The sequence below is a fragment of the Drosophila miranda genome, assembly GCF_003369915.1.
Source record: "Drosophila miranda strain MSH22 chromosome Y unlocalized genomic scaffold, D.miranda_PacBio2.1 Contig_Y1_pilon, whole genome shotgun sequence".
NCBI lineage: Eukaryota > Metazoa > Arthropoda > Insecta > Diptera > Drosophilidae > Drosophila > Drosophila miranda.
Window position 1 is genome coordinate 35,904,585 of NW_022881603.1, and position 17,825 is coordinate 35,922,409.

General features: G+C 46.2%; 4 protein-coding genes and 1 pseudogene across 4 annotated transcripts; 3 read left to right on the forward strand and 2 right to left on the reverse strand.

Annotated features, from left to right (window-relative positions):
* The first annotated feature begins 1,356 nt into the window (after positions 1 to 1,356).
* LOC117185763 (fibrous sheath CABYR-binding protein-like) lies at positions 1,357 to 6,472 on the forward strand. Its single transcript, XM_033396271.1, has 2 exons — positions 1,357 to 1,452; positions 4,557 to 6,472. The coding sequence occupies exon 2, from the start codon at positions 4,681 to 4,683 to the stop codon at positions 6,130 to 6,132; it is 1,452 nt and encodes a 483-aa protein (XP_033252162.1). The 5' UTR covers positions 1,357 to 1,452; positions 4,557 to 4,680; the 3' UTR covers positions 6,133 to 6,472.
* A 776-nt stretch (positions 6,473 to 7,248) lies between these two features.
* On the forward strand, positions 7,249 to 11,554 carry LOC108160836 (centrosomal protein of 131 kDa). The gene is given in 11 exon segments (XM_033396464.1): positions 7,249 to 7,345; positions 7,412 to 7,633; positions 7,703 to 9,047; positions 9,125 to 9,322; positions 9,408 to 9,531; positions 9,600 to 9,737; positions 9,801 to 10,218; positions 10,292 to 10,711; positions 10,713 to 10,945; positions 11,002 to 11,295; positions 11,338 to 11,554. Coding segments are annotated over 11 exon segments (3,552 nt in total). The 5' UTR covers positions 7,249 to 7,318; the 3' UTR covers positions 11,471 to 11,554.
* On the reverse strand, positions 11,553 to 12,274 carry LOC117191656 (C-type lectin domain family 2 member D3-like). Its single transcript, XM_033396462.1, has 2 exons — positions 12,133 to 12,274; positions 11,553 to 12,067 (listed from the first exon to the last, which is right to left on the reverse strand). Exons 1-2 carry the CDS (start codon positions 12,250 to 12,252, stop codon positions 11,663 to 11,665), a joined length of 525 nt encoding a protein of 174 aa, XP_033252353.1. The 5' UTR covers positions 12,253 to 12,274; the 3' UTR covers positions 11,553 to 11,662.
* A 100-nt stretch (positions 12,275 to 12,374) lies between these two features.
* Positions 12,375 to 13,068, reverse strand: LOC117191657. The gene is made up of 2 exons (XM_033396463.1): positions 12,972 to 13,068; positions 12,375 to 12,918 (listed from the first exon to the last, which is right to left on the reverse strand). Exons 1-2 carry the CDS (start codon positions 13,023 to 13,025, stop codon positions 12,580 to 12,582), a joined length of 393 nt encoding a protein of 130 aa, XP_033252354.1. The 5' UTR covers positions 13,026 to 13,068; the 3' UTR covers positions 12,375 to 12,579.
* Positions 13,069 to 14,471: 1,403 nt separating this feature from the next.
* On the forward strand, positions 14,472 to 16,144 carry LOC117191860 (annotated as a pseudogene).
* Positions 16,145 to 17,825: the final 1,681 nt, after the last annotated feature.

Sequence of the window (17,825 nt, forward strand, 5' to 3'; positions counted from 1 at the left end):
TCCGATATATTAGGAGTGTGGATACCAAATTTGGTTGCTCTAGCCTTTATAGTCTCTGAGATCTAGGCGCTAATGTTTTACTCTAAGCAAACAAATTTCGCCCCACCCCCTTCCGCCCACACAAAGAACGAAAATCTGTTGCATCCACAATATTGCAGATTCGAGAAAACTAAAAACGCAGATAGATAACGACCATATCTATCAGATTGCTGAATGTGGATCAGATCAGATAATTTTTATAGCCAAAAGGAACAAATCAATTTGCACTGGCCCGACGTCACGCTCAGACTGATTTTCTGTCTCTCTCGCACGCACTCATTGTCGTGTCGTTTAATATTAGCTGCGTCTGCCGGAGGAGAGCCATACTGACTAAGTATCGGGTATAAATGTAGAGTTGCGGTCTCCGCAGCAACTCACCACGTTCCCCCTCGCTTAAACTGTGTTTGAATTCGGAATCTCTTTTAGTCACGAGTACGAACACAATATGTTTTCGCTGTAAATAATGCAAACATCGATTGCAAATTGGTTTTCATTAAGTATATATATATTTTGTATATATATATATATATATATATATATATATATGTAGATATGTACATCATTGTTTTAGTTATAAAAACAAAAAAGTCGAGAACCGACGGCGTTTGCATAATTTTTATAATTTATAATAAACCTGTTTAAAATAAGGAAATAAATGTGTAATTATATTATTGTAATATTTTATATTTTGTGGTATAAATCAAACAAATAACAGCTTTTATTTAATTTCCCGCGCCCTAGTGTACCATACCCCCACCCCCTGCCCATTCTTCATTTATTTTGTGGCGGTAGGTCAGTCCATCAAAAGACCCAAAACAAGAACCAAACTCAAATTTCAGTTCTAGCGGCCAGCAATACTAAACACACACACGCAAAGTACGTGAGAATGCATGTGCACCCATACACTAAAACATGCTGGTGGCAAAACAGAACCAGACCTGAGAGAGTTCAAAAAATCTGAAAAAGCATACAATCACATATTTTTGTCGAAACATATTGCGTGTGTACTAAACATGCAAAGATGTTCTCTCTGCGCTCTCTCTCTCATGATGACGTCACTCTGGGGTACTGAACGCGCTAGCCAGTGTGTGACGCTTTCGTTGTATGAACTGGCACATCTATATACTGTATGGTTAGTGGCCATACTGACTAAGTATCGGGTATAAATGTAGAGTTGCGGTGTACGCAGCAACTCACAACGTTCCCCCTCGTTTCGTATTTATTTTGCCAGCTATGCGCACGATAACCGACGACGACGACGACGATGGCGATGGCTACGACGACGACGGCGTTGGCAACGCTGACTTCAGGCGGTTGGAAGTTGGAAGTTGGTTCAGGTTCAGTTTCAGTTACATTTTGGCGTTTTACGGTAAAGCAGCGCGGACGACAAACACAGTTAGCCTCCAATTATAGGTGCGTCTAAAAGTATATCTATGTGTATGTGTGTGTGTGTCAAAAAATAGAAGAGGGATAGGGAGGGAAGAATAATAATTTTTGAAAGACTTGCAAACGTGTAAATATTGCCTGAGCGCCTTACGATTGCTCATACGCCGCGTTGGCCGCCCAGAAAAAGCCGCTTACGGTTACTGTTCGTGACTCTGACATTTGTTGCCGTTGTCGCGTCTGTCTCCCAAACACGTTCTATATACGATAGTACGCGATCGAACCAACAATATCCATGGCAGGAAAAATTCCACTGGGCTAATCCCCGCCCCCGCCCCATCACGGACCGGTAACTTTCACAGCTCAGGGCTGGAACCAAGCTGCGGTGGTTGGTGGCATTATGCAGACATGCACATACATAACTATAACTCCCATAAATTGCAAAACGCCAAGACGAATAAAAAATATTTACAACTAATTATGCGCCCAGCCCCCCCCCCCCCCCCCACTCTCCCCAACACCACCATCGTCGTCGTACCTTGAACCCAACTATGGCTTGAGCTTTTCTTTATGCAAAGAGGTTTCACTTTCTTTTTACGCCTGCGAGGGCCGTTAATCACATGATTGGGTAATAATACTCATTGCTGACCGCCTTCCCCGCACTCGACCCGTGCTACAATATTCTTGCCTTATCGCCCCGGATTATGCTGGCCGCTTATCAGTGTTCTTTTTGGCAATGGCAGAACACCAGCTAGTGATAAGATTAGCTCCACGGGCAACACCACACCACTCTGTTAATGTTTGTCTGTAGTACCTGCACGTATCCAGCCAACTCTTGGGTAAGCGGAATTCCCATCCCGGCCGAGATCTGAGCAGATTGCAATTGTTGTGCACTGTTCACACAGAGACACAGAGAGACAGAGGGACAGAGATGACCGAGTTTGTCGGCAACCACAAGACCCACACCTTCAGCTTCAGTCGAACCAAAGCGAACGGAAAAGGGTTCGGGAATGCGAATGTGAATGGGAAGGGGGCCAAGAAACTAATTTGATCTCCGGCTGACAGACGCACCAAGCTCACGCAGCAGAAAGCTGGAAGGGCCACGGGCAGCGGGCAACGGTCCACGGGCGACGGGGAGTGGGAGAGCAGAAAAATTAAATTTCTAAACCAATGTTTGGTTCATTTCGAGCTGGGCTTTTATGGTTTTGAATGTTTTATCTGACCGTTTGGCACAAACAATAAATTCACACCCTGAATTCGAAGAATTTTTGGAGAAATTTGGTTGTTTTTTGGGGCCTGCTACTCGGTCTACTCGCATGGGAATGTTGCCATCTCATCACAAGATTGTGAGAAAGATGTGAGAAACACACTGAAAGGCCTCGGTTCTATCTGAAAATATATTATTATATCGACTAATAAAATGTTGGTAAAGCTTTATTCTGCCTTGATATCCATAGTCATAAATTCAAAGCTTATTCTCGATAGAGTCTCACTCTCGTTCACCTTATGCAAATTGGCAACGAAAATAACTCACATTGCACTTCATGGTTCAAGGCCAATCTACTGGGTGAGAAACGAAACCAATCGCCGAGTGAGTGGGGAACGTACATATTCAAATAGCAAACAGAGAAAAGATAACACACATTTTCAGCTGGGAAGACGAAGACGTGGGAAGGATCTTTACGAACAGTTGGCTCTCAGTGGTGCACAATTAATTTTGGATCATAAAAATAAACATTCGCAAACTGCTAGTAAGCCTCGCGGCAGAGTTGAAACACACTCGGGAATACGTACGTACGTACGTACGTAGTCGAGTCTGTGCTATAAACTGTTTTCGTTTTCTTTTTGCGGCTATCAGTTCCAGACATTCTTTAATTGCTTCAACTGGGAAAGGAAATCATTTTAAGTAAACAAACAGACCCAGAGACCTGTAAGCCTCTTGACGCACGTTCGCAGCCCAGTTTTGTAGCCAGCCAGCCTGGCAGCCAGCGGTATGAATAATTAAGTCACTATGTCAATTATAAAGCCAAGTCTAGCCAAAGATATGGCAGAGAATGAGTCATGAATGAATTAACTATGGAGTAGCTAGGGACACCCTTTCTACCAAGGGATGCACTGCCAAGAGTCGTCATCCACCACAGAGGAGATAGATATTTTAAGCCATCTTGTATTTATATATCGTTTCACTTGACATCTGCTATGTTGTGTATGTTTAAAGCGATTACGAATACCCATCCCAGACACTATAAAGCAATCAACTATAAAGCAACGACTGAGTAATCAGAAAATGAGACACAAATCAAACAGCAGCGGAGAGCTGACCTTTCGTCGGGCAATTGAACGCCTTTAGAATTTATGAGTGGCTGCCTTGTACGATTACGAGTATATAGGTCTATAAATTGTAGCATTTAATTAAATTACCCAAGTGGCAAGGTGGAAAAGATGGGGAAATGGCACTACCTATGTACACATTTTATCTGTTTACAGTTAATAGACATGGGGCTAGCAATGTGGATAGTGGATCGCCGACGTTTGCTGGTCAACTGATAGGCTTGGGTCAGCCATCAAGTCACATGCTTGATCGTTGATCGATCCGCGGCGTGGATTCTCGGCCCCCGAAACCGGGGACCGCATCTGCCGCCAGGCCATTACACTTGGACAAACCCAAGCCCCAATCGATCTAATTGATATTTAAGCATGCTTACCTCTGCCAACAATCAACAAGCAACAATCAACTGACATTTGTTTTCGGCCTTGCTGTAGACAGCGGCTGACCCTGCCATTGGCACTGGCTGGAGTTGCGTAATTGCGCATACGCCATGTGAAACGACGAGTGTAAGGTGTTTGTTTGCTAAAGTGACTGGGCCACAGTCTCAATATAAATCGAACACTACCTATAGTATGTACTATAGGTACTCATTTCTCAATCTCGGAAAATGCTGAGAAACAAAAAATTTCAAGGTCTTGAAAAGTACTCTATAAAAATTACAAAGGCAGCATGACTCAAGTCTTCGATTGTAATAGTAGTAAACTTTATCTGGGGCAGCTAGGGCCTTAGTCCGCTATAAGTCTTAATCTCTTAATCAAATAAAATTGCTGCAATTAAATTATATATTTATTATATTTGTTTGTAGCTCAGCGATTGCAAAGAAACCCAAAGACCCGTTAGAGCAGCGACAGAGCGAAGATCGACGGAAACGGAAAGTAAAAGCCATCTCACCCAGATACAGACACAGACACTCTAACACAAGCACAGACATGGCGGAGACGATCAACAACAAGCCGAGCATACAGATTCGGAATGGACTGCCCTCCCCGCTGCCGGACAAGAGCCCCTCGCCGGCCACCAAGCTGCTGATCAGCCATGGCAAGCCCAACTTCACCATCGGCAACAAATCGCCCAAGGCCGAGGATAATGGCACCAGTCCATTGTCGCCCCAGCAGACCGCCAACAACAACTACAATCCCTACAAGAGTGCCAGCAACAACGGGAGCAACAGCAACGGCACTGGGAGCGAGATCAACAAATTCATCGTCGGCACCAAATTCAATGGAGTCTTCAAGCCATCGACAGCGGCCACCAGCTGGGCCACCGCCACCACCAACGGGAACGGCTCGTTGAATGGGAATGGAGCCGCTGCCGGCGGAGAGAATGAGGCGTCCAAGGTCGTGCTACGTCGTCCGAAGGCGGCGACATCACCGCCGCCCGCCGAGGCCGAGGATGATAATGTGCCGGAGTTCATCAGACGTCAGCGACGCATCCAAGAGCGTCTGGCCAAGGAGAATGTGCTGGACTTTGAGAACCGTCGCAGTGGCTACTTCACTCACGTCGTGATCTCGCCAGACTCGCCCAATCGCACCTCGTTTGTGGAGACCATGGCCAGTCCGGCCATAGTTCCGTCCCTTGAAATGCCTGCACCAGTGCACGAGAAGGTCGGCGAGGAGGAGGAGGAAGAGCAGAAGCAGCAGCAGGAGCAGGAGCAGCGGGAGCGTGCCACACCTGTGACTACATCAGCCCTGATTAGCGAACCAGAGACGGTTGCGGCTATCACCAATGGTCACAGCGAGGAATCCGAAACCACTATCAATGGGCATGCGGATCATAAGTATGTTTCTCCCGAAGAGGTGGCCAAGGCCATTGAGGAGGTCAACAAGGCGGTGGCTGGGGAGGATGATGACAAGCCCGAGGCAGAGACTCCAGAACCGGAAGCAGAACCAGCTTCAGCTCCACCTCCAGTTCCAGTACCCGTTGAAATGAAGATTGAGTCAGAGGACGAGTCAAAGCCAAAAACTGAGGAGATCATCCCAGCGACAGCGGCGCGTACACCCTCTCCCGTTGAGGCTCAAGTGGAGGTTGTGCAGCATGTGCAAAACGGCGAGACCGCTGCAGCTACAGCTGCACCTGCCACAAATGGCCAGGACACCGATGGCATCACCATTTCCCACACCAATGGCCAGAGCAGCGATGGCCCCAGCATACCCTCGCCGGACCCCAGCGGTGCTCTTGGCGTCAACTACGAGCCCAAGACGGTGGTTAGCTTCTCCCAGGAGCTGGGCGGTGGCGAGAACAACTATCCCGACACGGTCATGGTGGTGACCTCTGAGTCCTCCGACGGAGAGCTGAAGGATCTGGCTAAACTGAAGTTCGACATCAAAAACGATGGCCAGGCGGACGATGTCCAGGTGACGCCCGTGCTGCGTGCGGAGTAAATGTGCGGACTCTGGCCAGGATTAGTTCAATTGTTGTTAAAAGGGGAGGCGAGGCGAGGCCAGACGAGAGAAAGAAAGAGAGAGAGAGAGAGAGCTATCTATGTATTGTATTTTGTGTTAGCTGCTAAGTTGATTATGAGAAATGTTGCCAAATTTAATTTTATGCTTCGCGCATCAGTCAGTATCGAGTATCGAGAATGGAAAATGGAAAACGGATAAAGGATTATGGATTATGGACGATGGAGCATCCATGAAGCCCTAACCACATTGGACTATGACCATGGAAATAGCCAGCTAAACCAAACTACATTTATTTCAATAGAAACCATTTGCTTTATTTAAATAAATTATTATTATTAAAAACGAACATTGCTTGGCATTTCCCTTGGATTTTGTTTGATTCTCTTGAAGTATTTCAAAGATAGGACTAATCAGCCTTCGATAAAGTTGGTTTATAACAGATAAGAGAGCACGAAGATTCGTTCTAAAGTCCGCCCAAAGTATAAGTTTATTAAAAATTTATTGTCAAAGAATTGTCTGGACGGCTTTCGGCTGATGGATACAATATAAATCCCCATGGGGTTTGGGGACTTCGCACCGATCTCAATTCACTTTTGTGAATGAAAAAACGAAAATGTTGGCTGAGGTCTAGCATTGAACCCTGAGGTGTAGCTGTCCTTCGCTTCGATATGCTCTAGCGGCAATCAGTTGCCTTCCATGATTAATTGCCTCGATTCGGTGGGTCTTGTCTGTACGCGATAGTCAGTGATTGATTGCGAACATAATAAATTATAACATAATTTAATTTAATTGGAAAAGACCGACTGTGGACGGCTGAATGGTGAATCATAGACACCGACCGAGTCACGTGGGTTCCATGTAGAAGACACCTGTACCTGTCAGGGGTTGGACCCGGTAGCGGTAGTGGCCCGGTAACCATGTCAACTCTTGGCCCAGGCGGGCCTTGCGTTAAATCGATATGCCGCAGCCATGTGGTGGTTGTTTTCACATTTTGGCCAAAACAAAGTGCCGCTCGACCATGGCACAACTAACGAATTATCAAATGGGGTTCAGTTCAGTTGAATCCTTAGTTCGAAATCAGTTGGCCATGGCACTCCTGTCAGTTGAAAACTGACTACTTAGATGAGCTGCCCCCCGATTTCTGATTACTAATTTGCAAGCGATTATGGATCTATGTCTTCAGGGCTCGCAGGTAAGTGGACTAGACTCGCTCCTCCTACTATTATCCTATTTCGCTACACTCGAACCTTGGACGCAGATAAACCTCGCCACACGACAGAAATCGAAACCGAAGTACAACAGTCGCTCGTTGACGACTCTCCACAATCCGAGCCCGCACTCTCGGCCCCGTTCGGCAAACTTCCTGAAGCAACGTAGTCGCTCCTCGCCCTTCCTGGGACGACCACAGTCCGCGGACCCGAAGTTTGGACAACGGCAGAGCGTCTACTTCAACGACAAGGAGCTTAAGTCCCACAGCAAGGTTTGTTGAGCTTGAGCCACAAGCATATTAAGGATCTTTTCATCATTTTAATATCTTATACATCTTCAGCGCCAGGTGTCTTCCAACGATTTGCTCAAGTCCCTGCTGGGGGAGCCCATCAAACGAAGCTGGTTGTGCCGCAGCGCCAGCGCGTGCAACTCTTCAGAGTCGGACTTCTCCTCGCAAAAGCGCACTCCGGACAGCAGCGAGGGAGAGCAGCAGCTGGAGCGCTTCCTGGTGACTATGCCCGTCGCGGATAAGAACAAGTCCTTTGGTACCAACTGGACGGGCCAGGGCCAGGGTCAGGGTCTCAGCAATGCAACCCTGCTACAAAAGACAGCCAAGCCGGATCTGCCGGGGCGTGTGTTTTTCAGCAAACCCAACATGCACGATGCGGACCCTAGCGACTGCGACAATGACAAGCAGGAAGCACGGCCCAGCATCTCGGCTCCCGGCCCAATAGCTCTGTCCAGCTTCCACAGCAAGGCGGAGCCCCCGGATTCGGCTGGCCAGAAGAAATCCGTGCACTTTGGCTCTACCGCAGCCGAGGGCGAAGTTCTGGCCGAGACGTACGAGTACCCCAAGTGCCCCTCGGAGAACTGCACCTGCAATACGCGTTCCTCCTCCACCACCAGCACGAATGAGGCCTCTTCCGCTGAGGTCAAGCGTGCCTGCGACGCCCCCAGCTGTCGCTTTATGGAGTCCACTCCGCTGCTGGACATGGCGTTTCCATCTCCGCCCTCTCCCCCTCTGCAGGTTCCCCAAAAGTCCACCACGCCAGAGCTAGACGTCATCAGGGAGTACAAGCAGGCAGTGGGGGTTCAGATCGTGAGGAACCATCTCGGCATGGACCGTTCACCCAAGCATATGGAGCCGTTGAACAACATTGAGCCGCTTCCCAGCTATCTGGACAAGTATGCCCCAGTTTCAACGCCGGCAGCGGCAGCGGCACCGGCCAAGGAGAATCAAAAGAATCTATCCGAGACCAAGAACCTGGCCACTATTATTCCAAAGAGCTCTCCGAAGAATAACAGCACCAACAGTGCCTCCTGCCAGCAGTACCCCAGTGCCAGCGGTCGGAACTTTGGGGCCGAAAACAACTTTCTTCCAGCGGTGCAGGATGATCGACGAAAGTACGGCAACGGCAACAGCAACAGCAGCGCAGACTCGGTCATCAACAACTACCTGAAGGTGGCATCCACTCCGCCATTTGTGGGAAAGAAGAAGGAGAATGTAAAGCCCGCCAGTGCCGAGGCCAACAACAACAGAATCAGCAAGTCGAAGCTCCCAAAGACAGGAATACCCATCAGCGCCTGTCCCGCTGGGAAGCTCAAGAAGGCGGTCAGTGTGGGGAGCCTGCGGGAGTTGCGCAAGCTCAGTGAATACAATCTGGACAAGGTGGACAGCTGGATGAGCATACTCCTGTATCTTCGTTTGACTTCAGGGACAGCTGTGACCCACTATCGATGTCATTACCATCTTCCAGACCAGCATCCCCAGACCAAAAGCAGGCTCGTGCCCAGTTCGAGGAGTTGCACAAGCACAGACTGGAAGGGGATGGTCTGGAAGATGCTAATGACATCGATAGTGGGTCACAGCTGTCCCTGAAGTCAAACGAAGACTCCAGGGACTCCACCTACGACGAGATCGTGTCGGTGATCAAGGAGATCGAAGAGGACAAGAAGAGAGGTAACTTCTTAGACAGAGTGGAGTATATACCCCGCTCCTTCTTCCTTAAACTGAGCTCGGCCCTAATAGATTATCATCTTTATAGACAACTATGCCGAACGTCTTCCCAACGACCTTAAGCTCAACCTAAAGTTGGATTCGCGCTGCGAAACCGCCGACACGGGGACTATGAGTGAGGGACCTGTCCAGGAGAGCGGCGACAAGTACAAGTAAATATCGAGTTGACTAAAGGCGAAATGGACTCTAAAGAAATAACGAGAATTCCAAACCGTTCTAGGGACACCTAGGCCTATCTGAACAATGTGGAAAGTAGCTGTGACAAGACGCTGATGGAAACGCGGCGGTCCATGCCGGATAGCAATCGTTCGGAGGTTGAGTTTGTGATGGAACCCGACATCACAGACGAAGTGCCCAAGTAAATGAAAGATCCTAGGTTGATTCTCCTAGCTTTGCTGATCGATTTGGCTCTGCTTTCTAGGCTATCGGAACTGTTGATGCAGCCCAACCATCAACTGGCCCGCCGTGTCATTGGCCTGAGCCTGCGGGCCAATGAGCTGGCCAATGCCATTCACCTGTCCAAGGAGCATGTGCTGCAGTTGCGCGAGGAGCAGAAGTCGCTGCGGGCCGAGAAGGCAAACAATGCCGGCAAGCTGCGCGACCAGAAGAAACACTACGAGGAGGTGGTGTCCCGGCATCAGGGCTTTATTGAGCAGCTTCTGAAGGATAAGGGGTCGTTGTGCGAGAAGGTGGCTGCCCTGACGCGGCGCCTGGAGAGCCAGAACCAGGCCTGGGAACATCGTCTGGAGACGGAGCTGACGCGGGCCAAAGAGACTACACTGGCGGGCGAGAAGATCCGACGCGAGCGCTGGGTCCGCGAGAACACCAAGAAGATTAAGGTGGGTTAGGTGGAGGCAAGTTTTTAATAGTTCTGTTTAATTTTTCTGGCATTTCCACATCCACTGGTATGAGCTGACGGTAAAGGGCCTGGAGGCGGAGATCAACAAAATGAACTGCGACCATCAGCGCGAGGTCACTGAGCTGAAGCGAAGCCATCAGATGCAGTTGCTCGACGCTCTTGAGGAGGTGCGCCTGAAGCACGAGCAGATCGAGACGGGCATTCGGGAGAGCTGACTGCAGGATCGCGAGTCCATCATCGAGAAGGAGCGCACTGCAATACGAGAGCGCTTCGAGCGCCAGCTGCAGGAGGAGCAGAAGGCCCAAGCTGATCAACGCCAAAAGCTCAGCGAGGAGTTCGCTGTCGAACGGGAGCGGCTGCAGACGGAGCTGCGGCAGAAGGAGAGCGACTACCAGGCCAAGCGGCAGGAGGCGCAGCGCGAGCAGGACATCGAGCTGGAGCAGGCCAAGTTCGAGATGCAGGAGAGGATGGCAAAAGGAGGAGGAGAAGTACCAGAACCGCATCAACACCATCGAGCAGCAGTACCTGTCCGACTTCGAGCTGTGGAAGGCGGAGTACGAGAACAAGTGCAAGTTGGACCAGGCCGAGAAGGAGAATGCCATCCGGCAGCACTATCGGGCGGAGCGGGATCGCCAGTTGGATGAGCTGGTGGTGCGCATGGAGGCCGACGCCCTGCAGAACGGTGAGGAGCACGAGCAGAAGATCGCGTAAGTAACTTGAATGCTTGTGTAGTCAATTCTTCTGCAACGTCCATCCTTTGAAGCCGGCTCAAGGAAAAGTACGAGAAGGATCTGACCTTGGCCGAGAGTGTGGAGAGGTCCCTGAGGGAGAAGTATGCCGAGACGCGGGGCAAGTTGGCCGAGGCCGATGCCCAGGTGCGCAACTCCCAGGCGGAGGTTCAGCAGCTCCAGCTGGAGCTCAGCCACAGCAAGAAAATGTGCGGCGACATCATCGGAGAACGAGACTAGCTCCGCGAAAATTTCAACGCGGACATTCAGAGCGAGCTGAGCGTCCTCAGCGAGCGCCATAAGCAGGAAATGGAGCAGCTCCAGAAACGGTAAGCAACAGCCCCATTTATCAATCACTTCTCGATTTGCAGGGTCCTCCACACCATTCACCGACAGGAGGAAACCATTGAGGTACTCAAGGGCGACAACGATGGGCTGCGACAGCAGTGCCTCAAACTTAACGCCGTCATTCGGCAGCAGCGAAAGGACTATTGCGTCAAGTAGATAGCTAGGATACGAGTACTCGTAGTAGATAGCTTCATAAACATGAATACTTCCAAAGAGTAAAAAGATAACACTTAGAAACTTACCCGCTCCATAAATTTATTAATTTAACTTTGACTGAATGGGAAAGCCATTTTTCGTTAACAAAGAAATTATTCTGACTGGGCGTGATTGCTAACTTAATAAAAATAATTATCTGCAGCAGGCAATTCCCTCATGCCTCGGCAACGAATTGTAGCCACTCGAATATCTGCTGAACTGATGTTCCTTCATGCAGAAAATAGATTCTGCGCAGACAAACATCTTCTCCTCCTCACATCGGGCAGCCCAGACACCGAAGGTTTCCTGGTCCGAAGACCTTATAACTGCACAGTTATGATGCTCGTCGCTCAAGCTACTTTCGAGTGGCAAATATCTGGTACTGTGGTGGGTTGATACGTAACTCCAGTCCTCTGTAAAATTCCTGTTCAAGCCAACCCAGTACTCCGAGTGACTTAGAGTCAGGGAGCTCAGAATTCGAAAGTGTTTCTCAGTATCAAAGTCTGCCAGGCACATGCTCATTCCCATGCATATGTCCAATGCAGTTTCCCAGTTTTTCTACGCGAATTTAGATTGAAATTGTGAGCTGTGGAAAATGGTTAGAATACAATCAGCTCAACTACCTTTACGACACTGAAGTAGTGGCAAGTTCCTCTGGACTCCACTCGATGAGTGTCGATGACAAAAATAAAGAAAACTATGGATATGAGAGTTGAAAATCGGAGGTCTCGATCTAGATCCATGTCGGCTTCAATACAAAGTGTGGCAGGGGCATGACCAGCAGCAACCAAATGAGATTAGGGCATAGAAAACTCTGTTATCGCTACAGAGGCATGCAAAATGGATTGGATATATACATTTGGACGCAGTAATCGTTTATTTCAGAAATGTTAATTCAAACTATTAATTTTATTAGTTTCGATCACTCAAGTGTTTCGATCAAATAAATTAATTACCACAACGAACCCACCAACTGGCTTGCCATTTTTCAGGAAGGAAAAACAGGCTCTGTTGAGTCCTTTTATTGTGAAAGATGGCCAATTATCGGTGGACATGGCAATATTTTTAGCTTAGTATTCACCCTTGTGGAACGGGCACAGGTCATCGCCAGTGGGTAAGTTTGAATCCAAAAACAAGGGCTGATAATATTTTCCAAAAATGTTCTTCATAAAATCGCATGGCTTGGTGCGTATTTTCAAATTCATTGGCATCCATTCTCCGTTCTTAAATGTCGCAATATCTATCCATACGTCATATTGCTCATCCATATCAACGTGGTTGATTAAAGATCCATTTAGCAGTCGGTCTCGCCCAATTAATTTGAGATTGAATTCAAACAAGGCTTCTTCATCAACCTTTATTTTCTCGAGTGATTCAAGTCTAACATCGTAGTTTGATATTCCCAGGCACTGTAAGTCCACTGTAAGTGTTTGCTTTGCATATATGGAAAACAAATATCTACCAATGTAGGATCAAGCCACAGGATGAGAACAACCGTTGCACACCATACGGACATTTTCACTTATATGTAGTTATTCTGCTTCTGTACTGGGGCCGTAGCATCAGTCGATCTTTATATATACGAGTACGAAAGTTTTGCATGCTGAACACTAATTAATTTAGGACTTTTCGTTTGACACAGATGTGCATATTAATAACTAGTTCTGCGATGGAGGCGTGGCTCAAACTAATGTTAAATGTTGGCACGTTTTCCTTGCATGAACTGGCACATCTATATAATGTAGGGCTGGTGCTTTTGCTGAATGGAAGCCACTTTTTTGAATGGAAAGACTTCCATAATACATCTAAAATAATAGCACTAATTTATTTCGAATTCAAAAAGCGCGCCTTTTCCTTATGTTTTTCAGCACTGAGCTGACGTTAGGAAAACATCGATAGTAGACACAATGTGTTGTATTAAATATTTGTACGCGGAAGGTCTTTAAAAGTTTATTATGCTAAACAGAATTTGCACTACTTGCACTTAAATACCTTTTCGCTCATTCACTTTCAAACAATTTATATTTGGCGCGCAACACACTATCCAGTCGATAGTATCGATAGCCTAATTTCAATCGGGTAAGGCTCTCTTTGAACCGGTTGACGACACTGAGCCCCATTCCATACACAATGTTGCGGGCAACACTAATTTTCATACCCTAACGAAAAGACTATTATATAATTGAGAAAATGTTTGTAGGCTCCGTAGGTTACAAGATAGTAATCATATGCATCAATATGTCTTAAACGTATCAATTTGAGAAAATTTCTTTATTAATTACGTTTTAAAAGGAGTTTGGAAATCACTGTCTTCATATGAAATCATCGAAATAGGGTATACAAAGGCCTATACACGCAAATGCCAGCAAACTTTGCGACTGTTTTTTCGATGAACTATTTGGTTTAAGCCTGGTTTTAGCCTAAATACAATAAAAGCAAGGAATAAAAACTAGCCAATCTTGTATACAATTTATTCTAAATTGAGCAATATGAACGACTATCCGCTTTGGTTTTTTTTTGTTTTGACCTATTTTGCTAAAACCTTATTTTAGACAAGATCCAATATAAGCAAGTATTTGGGCATGGCTAAATGTTCTATCTAGCTAATAATATTGGACCGAACATCAAAATTTAGCAATATGGTTTCCAATACTTGACGGAAAATGATTAACCTATTATAAGCCAAGGGGGTATTTCAAATTTCCACCGAAAATAATGAAAATTTAATAATTGTAGCGCAGCTTGAAAGATATGGTGGTTTTTGTAAGTTCAGAGGAAATATAAAATGGATCTACAAGAAGAATTTACATGCGTTAATATTTTCCGCCATTTACCTCAAGTAGTTTAACTATTTAAATAAAGGGGGCTTAAGTGGGCTAAGTTCGTACAATAGAACTTGAATTCGTCAGTATATTTACGGTATATTTTTAAAATAAGATGGTCATATTTTGGTATATTTCTGAGGGTCTTTCCAGGGTGGCGGGAGTTTCTTTAAAAGTTAATTATGCTAAACAGAAATTTCTCTACTATTAGAAACTGCTTTCCGCTAGTTTGCAAGGTGAGTGATAGTCGGAGGAAGGTGCGTTGATAATACAATGCCTGTTTTTACCACATAGACCATAGAAACACAATGCGGAATTACGCAGCAGCGACCTGGGGCCAGGTACGAGCTGGACCAACTCCTGAGACAACTAAATGCTAAGGAAAGGGTGAGTGCGCCAGTTTAGATGCACATGAATACATACATATGTACATAAGGATACCTTCTAGCTATTGGCATCCAAATTCTATTACCAGTTACCAGGTACTGGTACCATTCGCCTAATTCAATATGATCAAAATGTGACAATGATTAATCCCTGATATCAGTAAAGAACACTCTGAGCAGCTCCAGGTGAATTTAATTATATTTCTGGAAACTGAGTACGAGCTCCTGGCCAATCTCTTTGTATCTGCGGCCTATGGTTGGTTCATACCCAGATGATATTTGCACCCAATTTGATGTGCTTCTATTCTTGACAGATGCGGAGTCTGGAATGAAGCTTTCGGCTATTCTGGCAGACGCTTTGGGCAATCTCTTTACTGGACTCGTGGCCGATCCGAAGATAAGCAACCTAAGCTATGTCGAGCCGTTGTGCATTGCCCTGCCAGGTAAGAGGATCCCGGAAATATCTTCCAAATAATGCTTTGATGCTAGCAGCCGATGCCATGGGCGTGTGTATGAATATGCTTTTGTGCACCTTGCTGGAACTGCACAAGGCTAAGGACATCATTGAGGCATTTGCCAGCTTTAGTGCCTGTATCAATGAAGGTGTGGACGAGCTAACCTTTGTAAAGCTTTTCTGTGAAAAGGTTTCCACTGTCGGATAAAGGCTAGTTGCTGAGACTAACTGAAACATTCTTTCAGCTCTTTGCCTGCCATCACCAAGAGGCTCTTCAAGTGCTGTTCAAACAGTCGAACTCCGAAAACTTCACGAATTGGAAGTTCTACCTCATCTTGGTGCAGTCCATAGCCAGCACCTGCAATTCGGAAACAACAGCGTTTATGAAAAGTAAACATTGGTTTGAAGGTCTATACCCATGTATATTTATGCATATCCACCATAGAATACCTCAAAAGCCGAGTACTGCACATGGCTACAACTGGTTGTCTGACTTCTCTCTTGCATTTGTTGCTGACGGCGCGTGCCACGTCAGCCTGCACAATGGACATTCACAGCAATCTCGATAACTACGCTAAGTGGTACAAGCAGAACATTGGCGAAATGTCCTACCTTCTGCGACCAGAACATTTTTAGGAGGCCCTAGGTCTTCTAGAGGAGTCGTTGCATTATGAAAGTGAACTGCAGTACCTCGAGGTAAAGCCTTTTCATATCCCAAATGTGCGGAATTCTAATTGTGTTTCATTAAAGATCCATGCAGCGATTGCTCTATCACCTGGAGGTCGTATTGTCCAGGCGTACAAAACAAAATGTCGAGCATATTTGTCCCAGTTAAAAAAAGGGGAGAAAGCGCAAGCGTCTGAAGGAAAATAATGAAAAAAATAATCTTAGCAGCTGACTGCGGTTTTAGGATAAGGTTGATGACATTTTCGATGTCAAGATTAAGGCCAATTGAAAGTCATTTATTAAAATAGCAGCGTAGCATTAAAAATTCAAACGCCGAGTATAGTCGATACTTCAGGGCTGAGCTGGCAGGGCACTTCCGTGGGGAAGTTGGAAACAAAGCTGCTGTTCGTCTCAAGGCCATTGCATTTTACGGTAGGGGTGCACACAAATCGTTTGAGCTGCCCGCAAGATGCTGTACCAATAGCGTACGCGTATACGTATTTAAAGGTCATTTTCTCATATCCATTTAAGCCGAACCAATACTCTTCGCGGTCAAGCAGTTTACTTTCGATCTCTTGGAAGGTATGTGCTGTGCTTACATCATCATACTTAAATATTGGCAGGAAGTCAGGGCATCAAACCAGTCGCGCTGTTGGTGGCAGATTTCAGCTTTTTTTACAACAAGTAACACAGAAAACAATCTACCTTGCCAGTGCTGAAATAATGGCAGACAAAATGTGAGCCGCTTCACCTGTAGATCCATTGCACCTTGCTTAAGAACGGGTTACAGAATTGTGGTAAAACTCTTTCGTATAAGATTACGGCGTTTATAATCTAGTTAGAGCACGTCTCAGCTAACGATTCGCCTAAATCAATATAATCTACTTATGCTCGGTATTTGATAATGCCAATGCAAAGAACATTCTGAGTAGATCTAGATCGACCTAATTATACGTATTTCTGAAAACTGAGCTCGACCTACTTTCAAGGTATACATTTTTATTGTTTTCTACTTCAGCTTCGGTACAAAGCCAGCAACTGTCGTTTTTGCTCCGCCGATATGACGTATGAGTCGGTGCGAAGAGGTTTGCAGAAGGCGCTTTCTGTTATGTATGAAATTTGAGATTTTGGCGGTACTTAGTCCTTGGGCTTGTCAGTGGATATGGATTTATACTCGAATTGCTGGTCCTCCATTTTTTTTCGAGCTCTTCGAAGTCCGTTCGGGTTCTCATAAGTATCAGCCAAGAAAATTATAATTTTTTTTTAAGAAATACATTGAGTCAAAGCTTTCCTATTGTCTGCAGATATTAGCATGTTGTAACCATACATAAGTAATAGAGAAATACGTACACCCCTTACATACATCCTGAAATAATGGCATCCGCTAGAGTTGATTTCACAGAATTGCTGATTCCAGAAAAAAACGAGGGGGAACGGTGTGAGTTGCTGCGGACACCGCAACTCTACAGTTATACCCGATACTAAGTCAGTATGGCTCTCCTCCGGCAGACGCCGTGCCGTTTAACACGACAAAGAGTGCGTGCGAGAGAGACAGAAAATCAGTCTGAGCGTGACGTCGGGCTCTGCGTAGCCAGTGCAAATTGATTTGTTCCTTTTGGCTATAAAAATGATCTGATCTGATCCAGATTCAGCAATCTGATAGATATGATCATTATCTATGATTCTGCGCTTTTAGTTTTCTCGAATCTGCAATATTGTGGATACAACAGATTTTCGTTCTTTGTGTGGGCGGAAGGGGGTGGGGCGAAATTTTGAGATATACGTTTTATAGTGAGATCTAACAGGAGTGCGGATACCAAATTTGGTTACTCTAGCGTTAATAGTCTCTGAGATTTGTGGATGCCCCAGATTTTCGTCCTTTGCGGGGGCGGAAGGGGGTGTGGCTAATTTTTGAAACAAACTCGTCTCGGTCCGATATATTAGGAGTGTGGATACTAAATTTGGTTGCTCCAGCTTTTATAGTCTCT